This window comes from Haliotis rufescens, unplaced genomic scaffold, assembly GCF_023055435.1.
Source record: "Haliotis rufescens isolate VD_foot unplaced genomic scaffold, xgHalRufe1.0.p SCAF_16, whole genome shotgun sequence".
NCBI classification, from domain to species: Eukaryota; Metazoa; Mollusca; class Gastropoda; order Lepetellida; family Haliotidae; genus Haliotis; species Haliotis rufescens.
The window spans coordinates 16,174,783-16,186,896 of record NW_025963846.1 but is presented as its reverse complement, the minus strand read 5'-3'; the positions used below and the strand labels follow the sequence as shown (position 1 = coordinate 16,186,896).

The 12,114-nt window shown below is 38.1% G+C and overlaps 1 protein-coding gene across 2 annotated transcripts in view; it reads left to right on the top strand.

Moving 5' to 3' along the window:
• Positions 1-2,997: 2,997 nt before the first annotated feature.
• The window catches only part of LOC124120920 (uncharacterized protein C12orf56-like), a 59,717-nt gene continuing 50,600 nt past the window's right edge, over positions 2,998-12,114 (top strand). For both annotated transcript variants that reach the window (XM_046483837.2, XM_046483830.2), the window contains exon 1: positions 2,998-3,380. In XM_046483837.2, coding sequence (XP_046339793.1) covers positions 3,132-3,380 — 249 coding nt within the window. In that variant the 5' untranslated portion in view covers positions 2,998-3,131. The remainder of the gene's footprint in view (positions 3,381-12,114) is intronic.

Here is a 12,114-nt window from a genome sequence, read left to right as displayed (position 1 = left end):
TTACACAAAGGTCTTGGCAACAGGGAAATAAAATATTTGGTACATGTCTGTGTAAACGATAATGTCTGACATACTGCCGTAAAATACAGGTCTCAAAATTACATTCTTTGCAATGATACGTCATACCATTTGTCAAGAACAAAAATACAGAAGCACACAATAGAAAACCTAAATAATAAACATGTGAACCCTTGATTTGCATACTCTAGACATCGAATGTGTACAAATTACCAACAGATGAGTCTTGTGACATCAGATTCTGGAACAATTCTTCTCAGGTCAACGTGAAATGGCGGCAGCGTGGATGGCAGTATCCCACAATGCCTTGGGGCCAAACGGTAGCGTCGCGTAAACATCGTTTGATGCAGTGAAACGCCGTAAAATATTTTACGTTCACGGCATTCCGGCGTACAAGTGTCATAACAAGAATCCTACCGTTGCATTTTCACGTTATGTTACCGTATATTTTACGGCAAAGTTTTACAGTGTATCTAATGCGTTCGTTACTGAAAAAAGTACAGACAAAAATATAGTGGAATTCATCTCCAATATCCCTTTGATTAGAGTGGACGGCTTCTTTCGCACAAGGGGCGGTCGGGTAGCCTAGTGGTTTGTTTAAGCGTTCGCTCGTCACGCCGAAGACCCGGGTTCGATTCCCAACATGGGTACAATGTGTGAAGCCCATTTTTGGTGTCCCCCGCCGTGATATTGCTGGAATATTGCTAAAAGCGGCGTAAAACCATACTCACTCACTCACTCACTCTTTCGCACAAAGGTACTTTTCTCCACCTGCCAGTTTCTACTGGGTGCCGATGATTTGATAATCTAAACTACAATAGTGGTATTCTATACTTTACATCCAAAATATTAAGGTATTGTTCAAATGATATACAGTCTTTCATAATTTTATAACATGAGGTTTTTAAAGAGTTTTTAATTGTTTTGTTCCTGTCCTTTTGTTTGTTTGTTGTTTAACGCCGCACTCAGCAATATTCCGCCATAATCGAGTCTGGACCAGACAATCCAGTGATTGACATGCAACTGGGATTGATGACATGCATCAACCAAGTCAGCGAGCCTGACCACCCGATCCCGTTAGTCGCCTCTTACGACAAGCATAGTCGCCTTTTTCGGCAAGCATGGGTTGCTGAAGACCTATTCTACCCCGGATCTTCACGGGTCCTGTAGGCAATAAGAGAAGCTACCTTACACATCGGTAATTTTAAGGCACATTATGTGATGCTGTATTTGTATAATGGTCCGGTGGCCCCTTTACCGAAAAAAAACCCATTCATTCATTAAAAAAATACATACCCGGAGTTTATGAAGAAGCTACAGTGTATCTGTGGAGTCATTTTAACACGTTAATAATTAAAACTAATTTATAAAATACACCAACTGTTGCATTATCGGTGTTATAGTATGACTAACTCGTTTGTATTTTTGTATAATTTCCTATAGTCGCTCGTCCACCGCCTTAGCGGCTGTATCACTGGGTGCCGTTGTACAAAACAACCATAAGAGCGCTACGACTGTCGTAAGTCTATGTTAAGGTATGGGAGTTACGATCACCTTAACGCTAAGATCGCTTTGTACAACGGCACCCAATGATACAGATCTATATGCAACATTTCCCTAAATGCTAACTGGTGCAAACATTTCCAGCGTTGTAAAGACATGCATGGTTACTGGTTTTCCCTCAGACTAAATGTCCTTTCTCATGTCCCATCCATCAGTTGTTCACTCAACAATCAACAATGTCAAGCTTCAGTTGTAAATTGTTCATTTCCATTATGCAATATTATGTTTAACTGTATATAGGGAGAAGGCGGTAATAAGTGTTGCACTTGTGCCCAATCCCTTTGTCTTTTTGGACAATAAAATATGTTTAATAATAATACCAATCAATTCTGTCAGCTCAATCATTCCTTGCACGCGACATTACCTTGTATCAGCTCTCCCATAGCAACTCCAGCAACTCATAACAACACATTGTACACCAATTTTAATCTTGTCACAACTGGCTTCATTTATAGGGAGTGAGTATGGTTTTACGCCGCTTTTAGCAAAATTCCAGCAATATCACGGCGGGGGACACCAGAAATGGGCTTCACACATTGTACCCGTGCGGGGGATCGAACACGAGACTACCTCACCGCCACGGCTTTACTTATAGGTATCTAATTATTATTAACTGGCTTGAGTGGCTTCATTTGTTTTACAAACGACAGTATAAAGTTGTCTTTGTATGAATTTAGAACTTGGATATAATCATGACACGGAATATTATTGAAAACAACTTCTTTATTGCTCAACGTTTCCGAGCTACTCTTCCCCATAATCAGATGTAGAACACGATGAGTGAGTGAGTGAGTTTGGTTTTACGCCACTTTTAGCAATATTCCAGCAATATCACGGCGGGGGACACCAGAAATGGGCTTCACACATTGTACCCATGTCGGGATTCGAATCCGGGTCTTCGGCATGACGAGCGAACGCTTTAACCACTAGGCTACCCGACCGCCCCTAGAACACGATGAAGGGGCAAGAGTAGCACGGAAACGTTGGGCATGTGTAATAAAGAAGTTGTTTTCCATAATACTCCTTGTCATGATTATATCCAACTCTAAATTCATACAAAGACAACTTCTAAATGATCGTACAGACAACCTGAATGTAGCGACCAAGTACATACCATGATGTAACGGGGCTAGATAAACACTTCGAAGAGAAAAGCATTCAAGGTGATTGCCGAATTTTACTGTGATTAAATGCTTTATTTAACAACGGATGGCCAGCAGGGGACGTACTTCCAAACTGTCAATGGAACAACGAGCACTTCTTTGGAGATCAATTAACAATGTCGTCGGCTAAGTAACAGGACCGCTTCGCGTGACGAATCAAAATACCGGTTTTGTCCAGTTCGAGGCGAGAGACCATATTTCGTTTCGCTTCCCCTGCCAGTCTTACATTTAGCGGTTACTGTTATTGATTCACGACAAAGCGCACTGGCTTCAGTGTACACGGTAGCTATGGATAGCCATGTCGGCCGCAAAGCGGCGATCGCGAAAAAAAATGTGACAGTTTTACTGTTAATTTTTTAGCACGACGTCTTAGTGGGAAAACTATGAATGGCGCGAAGCAGTGCGGATTTGTTGACCAAAACGAACAGTAAACTTGAGAGTTTTCTGAAGAGAGCCGTTTCCGAGGAAACGTATGAGCGTATTCGTGCCTACGAATCATGTATTGTTGTGTCGGAGCGCGAGAACAAGGCGTTCAAATATATTGTTCTTGGGGACGAATGGATATACCTGACAGAAAACCCACCGAAAGGCATTCAGGAAACAGTGCCTTTGAAAGACATTGTCTCTGTGGAACTGGTAAGACAAAAACATTTACAGCACTGAACACGATTTGTCATAAACTTTAGGACTGGTTTACTGTCTCTAAGTCCCTTGTTTATACATTGCTATAGGCTAGGCATAGTCCTAATCAATGTCGGCATGCTGAAGTCAAACACGTGCAGTCATGTTATTATGCGGACATTGTCTTTACTTTCATGCCTGTGATTTTAGTGGACAAAATTTAATGACATTGGGACATTTCATCGCGTTTTGCAAGTAAATTCTTGTGCAGGATATATCTATATCTTTGGGACATTTTAGATAATCAGTCAATGTCCTAGCCAAGAAAATGAACCCATCTGAAATTAAACCCTGTAAGTCGTCTATACTTGATCTGTCATGATGCTCTCAAACTTGTCACATAAGACAGCAAATGTGTAGCATTTTCATATTCTGATATAAAAAAATTCTCAATATGATCCTCAACTAACTCATTAATTACTAAGCTATAATTAAACTATGGAGTTTGTTATTCCGGCAAACAGATTAGTATGCTACCTCATAAACATGATCAAACTGACCCTGGTTCTAAAGTCCACACAGCACAGTACCATAATCCTATAACGTTACCAGGGGCAGTGGGATAGTCAAGTGGTAAAAGCATTTGTCCGTCACATCGAAGATCTGGGTTCGACGTGTGAAGCCCATTTCTGGTGTATCCCACTGTGATGTTGCTGGAATATTGCTAAAAGCAGCGTAAAAACATACACACTCACTCACTACAATATACTGATGGTACACAAAATTACGTACTAATAATTCCTGAAAGGTGATTGTTCCCTGTCACACACATTTTCAGAAGGAATTTCCTTTGGTTTGTGACCAGTCATCTAAGCTGCAGCAAAAACACACAGCACAGTGCAGTGATTGTTGTGTGTTTTAGAGTGGCGTAAACCTATGATTGTGGTCTTGAAACCTGGATTTGATTCACCATGAGCATGATGAGTGTGTTTCTTGAAATCTCAGCACCATGAGCATGATGAGCCTATGCTCATGAGTTTTGTCAAAGTGGTCAATGTCTAGATCTGGCCAGCATCACTTCACTTTACCAGAAAAATGCAAAGGAAACCCTCACTTTGGAAGGTTGCCAGAAAAATGTAAAGGAAATCTCAGTGAATCTCTGAGACCTACATCAATAAACAACTGGCAGTCTGGAGCCACATGTTATCAAATATTACAAGCTCACTTCACATTCAGTATCATTCCTTTGCAGTGTTATTATAGAAAACTGCATTGCAGCATTGTCACATCTATTTAAAGAAAATTAATCTCATATTGTAAACATGGTAAATCTAACATGCACTTGTAACAAAAGTCATTCAGTGTTCAAGTTGCTGGTATAATGTCTACGTAAGAAAGGAGTTAACTATATACAACATGTTATAAAGCAAGCTCCATCTACTGTGTAAATTTGTGTAAGTAGGTGACTTGGAGATGGATTCCGAGTTGGACAATGATAGTTGTTAGAGATGACCAAATGAATCTGATAATGCGGTTTGGTGACTTGTTAACTGCATGTCATCGTACTCCTGGATCGATGCTCATGATGTTAATCACTACATTGTCTGGCCCAGAATCCATTGTTTACAGACAGCTGTCATATGGCTGAGTCTGGCGTCCAAAAGAGTAAGAAGAGTAAGACCTAGTCCCTATCTACCCTAGTTTAAGACCATGTAGCATGAGTTGGAAGCCATAGTCACCCGTCCTAAAGTTTCACGCTTCTTCCATAAGTGCAGAAACCAACATTTAAGAACATGCCCTTATGATGGTTACTTGGTGGTGCAGGGTTGGGGGCACAGAAGTGAGCGATGTCCCGCCAGTGCATCCTCACTTCCCATGTTATTGATCAATGGCACTGATCATGCTGATCCTTCACAAGAGCCAAAACAAGAAAACCTTTTGTTAACTCTAATCATGTATGTAAATTTATTTTGATTCTAAATTAAGTTTTGCAGCAAATACTCTGTATGTATGTAGAGGTTTGTCAATGGGTGGAGGGGTTGAACAAAAGTCTCCTTGTACATGTTGTAAACATGTTGAAAAAGCAATATAATAAAAATAATCAGCAGGAACAGGCTGGTGGTGGGGGTACAAGCCCTTCTGCTCTTACAGGGATGAAGAAAATCACATTTTTATTACGACTTGCGATAAAACTGACTACATGTATTTAGCATTAGCAACCCAACTTTTTGGAGTTTGTTGCCTGACATCTGCTGAATGGTATTGGTGACTAACTGTTCATTCATGCTGCTTGTGATCAATGCCTGTCATCTTGGCTACATGCTTCACTGAGCACCCATTGTTGTAGATATAGCTTTACATGTGAATGAATCCAGCTTGATCTTAGTTGATACATGATCCATAAGTCACACACAAAAGGATTGTCATGTTTTCTTTGGGAGCAACCGTTTGATTTTCAGTGAGGTGGGGGGGTCAGAATTATTTTCAAAAATATTATTTCCTACATGGGCAGTAGATCAATTTTGTTTGTTTGAATATATGAAAATAGCAAACTCTATTGTTCATGATTGTTTGGATACTTGTCTGAGAGAAAAGTCACATTATTTTATTTCCTACAATGTGAGATATATGCAGTAAAACAGGGACTTGATTTTTGTATATTATTTTCACAGAATATTTTACATGTATTAACAATGTTACTCATGTTAATATTCTACACGTTTTGCTGATCAGGCTTTGGAGTTGAGGCTGGTTGGTTGTTTTACACCGCACTGAACACTATTCCAGCTAATTGATGGCGGTCTGTAAATAATCGAGTCTGGACCAGACAACCCAGTGATTGATATCATGAGCATCAATCCACACAATTGGGATAGATGACATGCTTCAACCCAGTCAGCGAGCCTGACCACCCGATCCCGTAAGTCACCTCTTACGACAAGCATAGTGGCCTTTTACGACAGCATGGGTTACTGAAGACCTATTCTACCCTGGATCTTCACAGGTCTTGTAGTTGAGAATATTGTCAAGATGGTTGACATATATGTAGTTGAAGTAAATTAACAGAAGGCCGCGGTTACGGGTTAGTAAAATTCAGGAAGAACGTGTGATATTTCTTTGTGGACTGACACTTTTACAATTAGCATGATAGATAAACAGCAGATCATTTTGTGGACTTGTATAAAAAAACCCAATTAATTTCTAACCTTGCATGAACATGGTGAAGTATGGCCACTGAGAATGTCTGTGTATAGATTATCTGTCACTATGTCCCTGGCTTGTATTCCCAGACCCCAAGATCAGGCCAAGTCACCATGCAGGTCACATATTGATTGGAGAAAGATACTTAACAAACTAGGGCACTTATCATTATAACAGTATAAACATACAATTCCTTTAGTTCAAATTTGACTTGCTTGAAATAGCCTAAAAACTGTCCACATGAACGAACTGTCTTCAACAGAAGTATTGTTGTAACAAACTTAAAATAATTGTTTTTAGTTTTTACCTTGGAATGACTTCCAAAGGATAGAAAATCAGAAAACATAATCTGCCCCTTATCACTGCTTATAGTTATATCATTGTATGCCGATGTGGGCATTTCTGCAAAATATTCTGCGATCACAGAATACAGCCGGGTCTGAGTGATGTCAGTTTGAACTTGTTGAATGAATGAAATGTTGTGATGTCAATCTCTGGCATGGTATTCAGACACAGGAGGGTGGTGCCTTCTCATGTCATGAAGCGTTTATGGTCCACTTGAAATAAGCATATTAACATAAATGAGAGGCTTTGAACACATGTTGAAATCACCACAGCTTTATCATGTTTATTGAACAGAGAGCTTAACATGATTAAGCATACCCCAGTACATGTAAATTGTATTTGTGACTTTTCCCTTCTTAAGGCCAATGAAGTCATTAGAATATTGATATGTTGATGATCAGTAGTATTGAAGATGACCCGATACCTGCTTACGTGATTCTCAAATGGTTCAAATGACTGTTAATTATTTGCAACCGAACCAGGTGAAATTTATCAGCTTCAGCGTATTTAGTATGGGAGTATGAAATTGTCATGGAAGGTGTGCTATATATATGATAAAGGTCTTTTTCTGGTGGGATGGGAAACAGTAGTGAATTAATAAAATGCTAATTAAAGCACAGGGCTCGAAAAATCCTCTTGCCCGCTAGTATTGACATGTAGCAGCATGTGTAGGGCTAATTCATTTCTTTATCATTTTCAATAAAATATGCAATATTATTTCGATATGTTTTCATCTGGCATACGTTTTCAGCAATAACCATGTGATAACAGCGAAATACTTGTTGCTCATGTCATAAATAGACGGCACACTTGACAACAGAAAGTGTGTTTACAGTAACAGTAACTATTTTGTTTTGTCTGTCGGAAATATCACCAAATATCAAGATTCAAAGCTTGGACTGGTGATTTGTTTAAAAAATAACTTCAGAAAAGAATCATATGAAATTCCCAGGAAGAGTAGGAGACACTTGAATAGATGTGAACATGAACAAGTTATTATAAACCTCAGCCAGTACAATATGTAAAATTAATGAATATATTTGTGATTTTTATTGTTTCATAAACTTCAATTACAGAAAGAAAATGTAATAAAAACTGAGAACATAAAAAAATGATAAAATGTAAAATGGGAAGTGAAAATATCGTAGGACGGGTACATAATATCTACTTGGAGTACTTGCACTGCAAGACAAGTTGTGTTTATGAAATTTTTTCAAGCCCTAAAGCAAGTGTTCGTGATTAAAGCCTCATTTACAGCATGTGCACAGCATTAGTTCCTTAAGCAGATTACATTGCGGAGTACAAGGGAACATTATGTAGCCACTACCTTGGAAGTTATTAATAGTAATACTGGTGTGATTTATAGAATAATCCGGGCGATGGGCCAATCTAGTGGTTCAAGTATTTACTTGTCATGCTCATTGCCTGGATTTGATTCCCCAAATGTATGAAATTTGTAAGCCCATTGCCAGAAACAGAAAATTATGTGAGATCCTGTACCCCATGTATTATACGACCCCCTGAGCCATTCATGACCCCTTCATTATCATGATTATAGGTAGCAAAGATTTGCATTATTGTTTTTTTTGGTTTGTTTGTTTAACGCCACACTCAGCAATATTCCAGCTAATATGACAGTGGTCTGTAACTAATCGAGTCTGGACCAGACAATCTAGTGATTGACAACATGAGCATCGATCTACGCAATTGGGATACAATGACATGCATCAACCAAGTCAGCAAGCCTGACCACCCGATCAGATTTGCATTATTGATATACGATGGTAGTATTAGACAACATTGAACAAGGTGACCTGATACCTGCTTCCCTGATTCCTAAATGGTTCCAATATTGCTTGAATATTGCTAAAAGTATTCATAACTAATTTAACAGAGAGAACTGCAAGAAATTATTCAATAAGAGTTCTGTTAAGCAGATTTCAGTATTTGTTTCATTTCCCAAAAAGAACCTCTAGTCCGTTATGAGAACCACTTCTCCCTTATTACTGTCCTTACTTGTTCTTGTCCTGACTTCTAATCAGCTAATACCATGGAGCGTGTTGATACGTTGTCAATAACTCAATAACACAGACGTTACTGATGACTACATTGCTGCTGTCGGTGTCGTTGTCACACACACTGGTACTGGTTGTCTTGCTGGTCTGATCTCCACATGAATAGCTATGATTGATCATGCTATGATGAGTTGTTGTAGGGGAGTCCTTTGTTGACCACATTTATTGGATATATGATAGCAACACCACCTCATGGTGAAAGGCCTGTTATTCTGGAGCGAGTAAAAGATGCAAGGGTGACCGTACATCATGCATTATCATGACATATATGCACTGGCATTGAAACAATGAGATGCCAAGTACTGAGTGCAGCAGTACTTTCTTGTTTGTGTCCGACACTGTCATCCATAGATCTTCAGCAAGGTTGCCCTTTATGGCAGGCATGGGTTGCTGAAGACCTATTCTACCCCAGATCTTCACGGGATCTTTAGCAACCCATGCTTGTCGTAAGGCAACTGATAGATCGGGTGGTCAGGTGACTTGTTTGATGCATTTCATTGTATCCTAACTGCATTGACAGATGCTCATGATGTCAATAACTGGACTGTCAGGTCAAGATTCAGTTATTAACACACCGCCATCATACAGCTAAAATATTGCTGAGTCCGGCGTTAAACAACAAACTAAAAAAACATGCAGTAAATATCTGTGCACGAAGACATTTTAAAGTCATCATGTTTCTGAATTATGCAAGGTACATGAGTGGTCAAGGAACTCAGGGATGTGAAATTTCCGTGGAAACGTGGAAAATAGCGTTTTTTAAAAACAGTAGTCCTCGGAAAAAATCATCTTCAGCGTAAAAATATAATCAAAGATTTGGAAAAAGCACTCCGAAAAATATGTTATAAAAAATTGTGATATTATCCACTGGCATTTTAGGCCAAGCAAAAGTACTGAAAATGACCTCTGAAAGTGCCGCGAAATGTTACTAAATCACCATTCACAGCGTTATTTACAGCATGTTTTGATATTTATATTTTTTTGGATATTATATATTTACCATGTTTACTCAGAGAAATGAATTTCAGAAATAGCATATTACTTATTAGTGATCAGGGGTATCTGTCTTTTATGAACATGAAACCACCAATGATAATTCCAAAACATCGCCGATAACCCTAGAATCGGTTAGATTATTTTGGAAAATACGCAAACACGAATGCCGAAGTGAACTTTCCGCCATATCGGATAGTGTTTACAAAATCACGTTTCACAGACACCAGTTATGAGACGCCTGTAACTTCACGTATATTTCAAACTTAGCTGCCATACATATATAAAAATTGTCAAAGTTATCGTCCTGTGTGACGCCATGACTGACGCAATATTGTGCACAACGGCAACGGTATTTATTGTAATTTCTGACTATTTCCATTGGTGTCAATGAAAAATTTAACAACAAATAACTGTACCTAGATTGTCAGAATGTTTCTGATTACTTACATGTCACATTTATGTATTTACGATCCCCGAATCAATGAAAGTCCCCTCGTAAAATCCCGCGTACTGATGACAGTAAACACGCCATTTAGTAAAAGTCGGTCACCGGTAGTGATCAGTCGCAGATGCAACGCGATGTCATACGTCTACATCGTTGTACATATTTCTTTCCTTTGGACAAGTGTTACAAGATGAAGTGTAAATGTAACTGCAGCATGTACATATTTCTTAGGATGTGTAATTGTCAATATTATAAGTTCATGTAACCAATGTCCATGAATAGCCATTCCATTTTGTTTTATAACTAAAACTGAATATGTTATTTTAACAAAATGGACAATATTTTTCGTTAAAATATATGCACACATTTCTGAAAGAATTGTCTTGGTCTTGGAATTTTATCATGTAGTTGGATACACAGAACAGTGATATCTAACAATTCGCCAGGTGCACGTTAGTCACAAACAATTTATGAATTATTCCTCTCGTTTTGCATTATATAATCAATGGGTTCATCCTTTTTTAAATATTGTGATCACAAGATATTAGCAATTTATTATATTTCTCCAGGAATTGTAAAAAGTATAAAAATAAAACCCATTCCATGTACACCGTTGGTTCAACCTTATACGATTATCCTGATAATTTTAAACCAATACCATGAATAAAGCTTTCTTCGCATCTTTTATTGTGTAATTCTGAAACGAGATGAAGAGAAATAATCACATAATAATGAACAAATATATGTCCAATACTGAATATTATTTTGGTTGTTTTGAAATATTCTTTGGGGTATTTCATTACGTAAATTGATGCCAAACAGGTGTATGTCTTGTCCAATTAAGATACACGATAAACTATCTAATTGTTTATATATTCAAGACATTATTTACATGGTGAAAGCAGTCATTTTATGTTGTGTCAAAAAAGCGTCAAATTCTGTTAACCACATCTAGATTTTCCATACCATGAACGAAATTTAGGGGAGATATATATTAATCAAAATACCAGTGACGTCTTTCTCCGACGTTATCAAAGACCTAAAACTAGACATGACGTCAAATAGAATGGTGTTAAGTTTTTGGTATTTCATTACATTTGATGATAAGGCTAGAGCTCCATTAATCATGGTGCAACATTAGTCAAATTACACCTACGCATTCAGGAGAATGTTGGAATCAAAGGACTAATTTATAGGTTAGATAGGCCCATCCATTTCTCTATTACCTCTTTTTTTATAAAGTATGATTCCATCATTTCTTATGTGTTTTTTTTATTATACCTAAACGTATACAGTTTCAATATCGATATTTGTGTTGGAATAGTTTGCTTTCTCGTGAACAAAACACCACGACAATATATTGTCCTTACCCACGGCTAATTCTCTCCAAGTGACCTGAGTTACAATAAACTAGTGCTTAGCATAGCGGAGTTATGCCCCCTTTACTTTGTACATGTGTAACCTCTCTGTCGCACTTTTGACGTCATAGAGAAAGAAAATCAGTTTTCATCATTTTCGGCAGGCTATTTTTGGCATTGAATGTATGCCGTTATACATACACATATAACTCCATAATTATATTCTGACTGCCTTAGAAATGCTTCCTTTTTTAAGACATATGTAACCAAGATTGAGAACATGGACAATGATGGACAAGGTAGAAAATTCAATTTTAAACATTAAATGG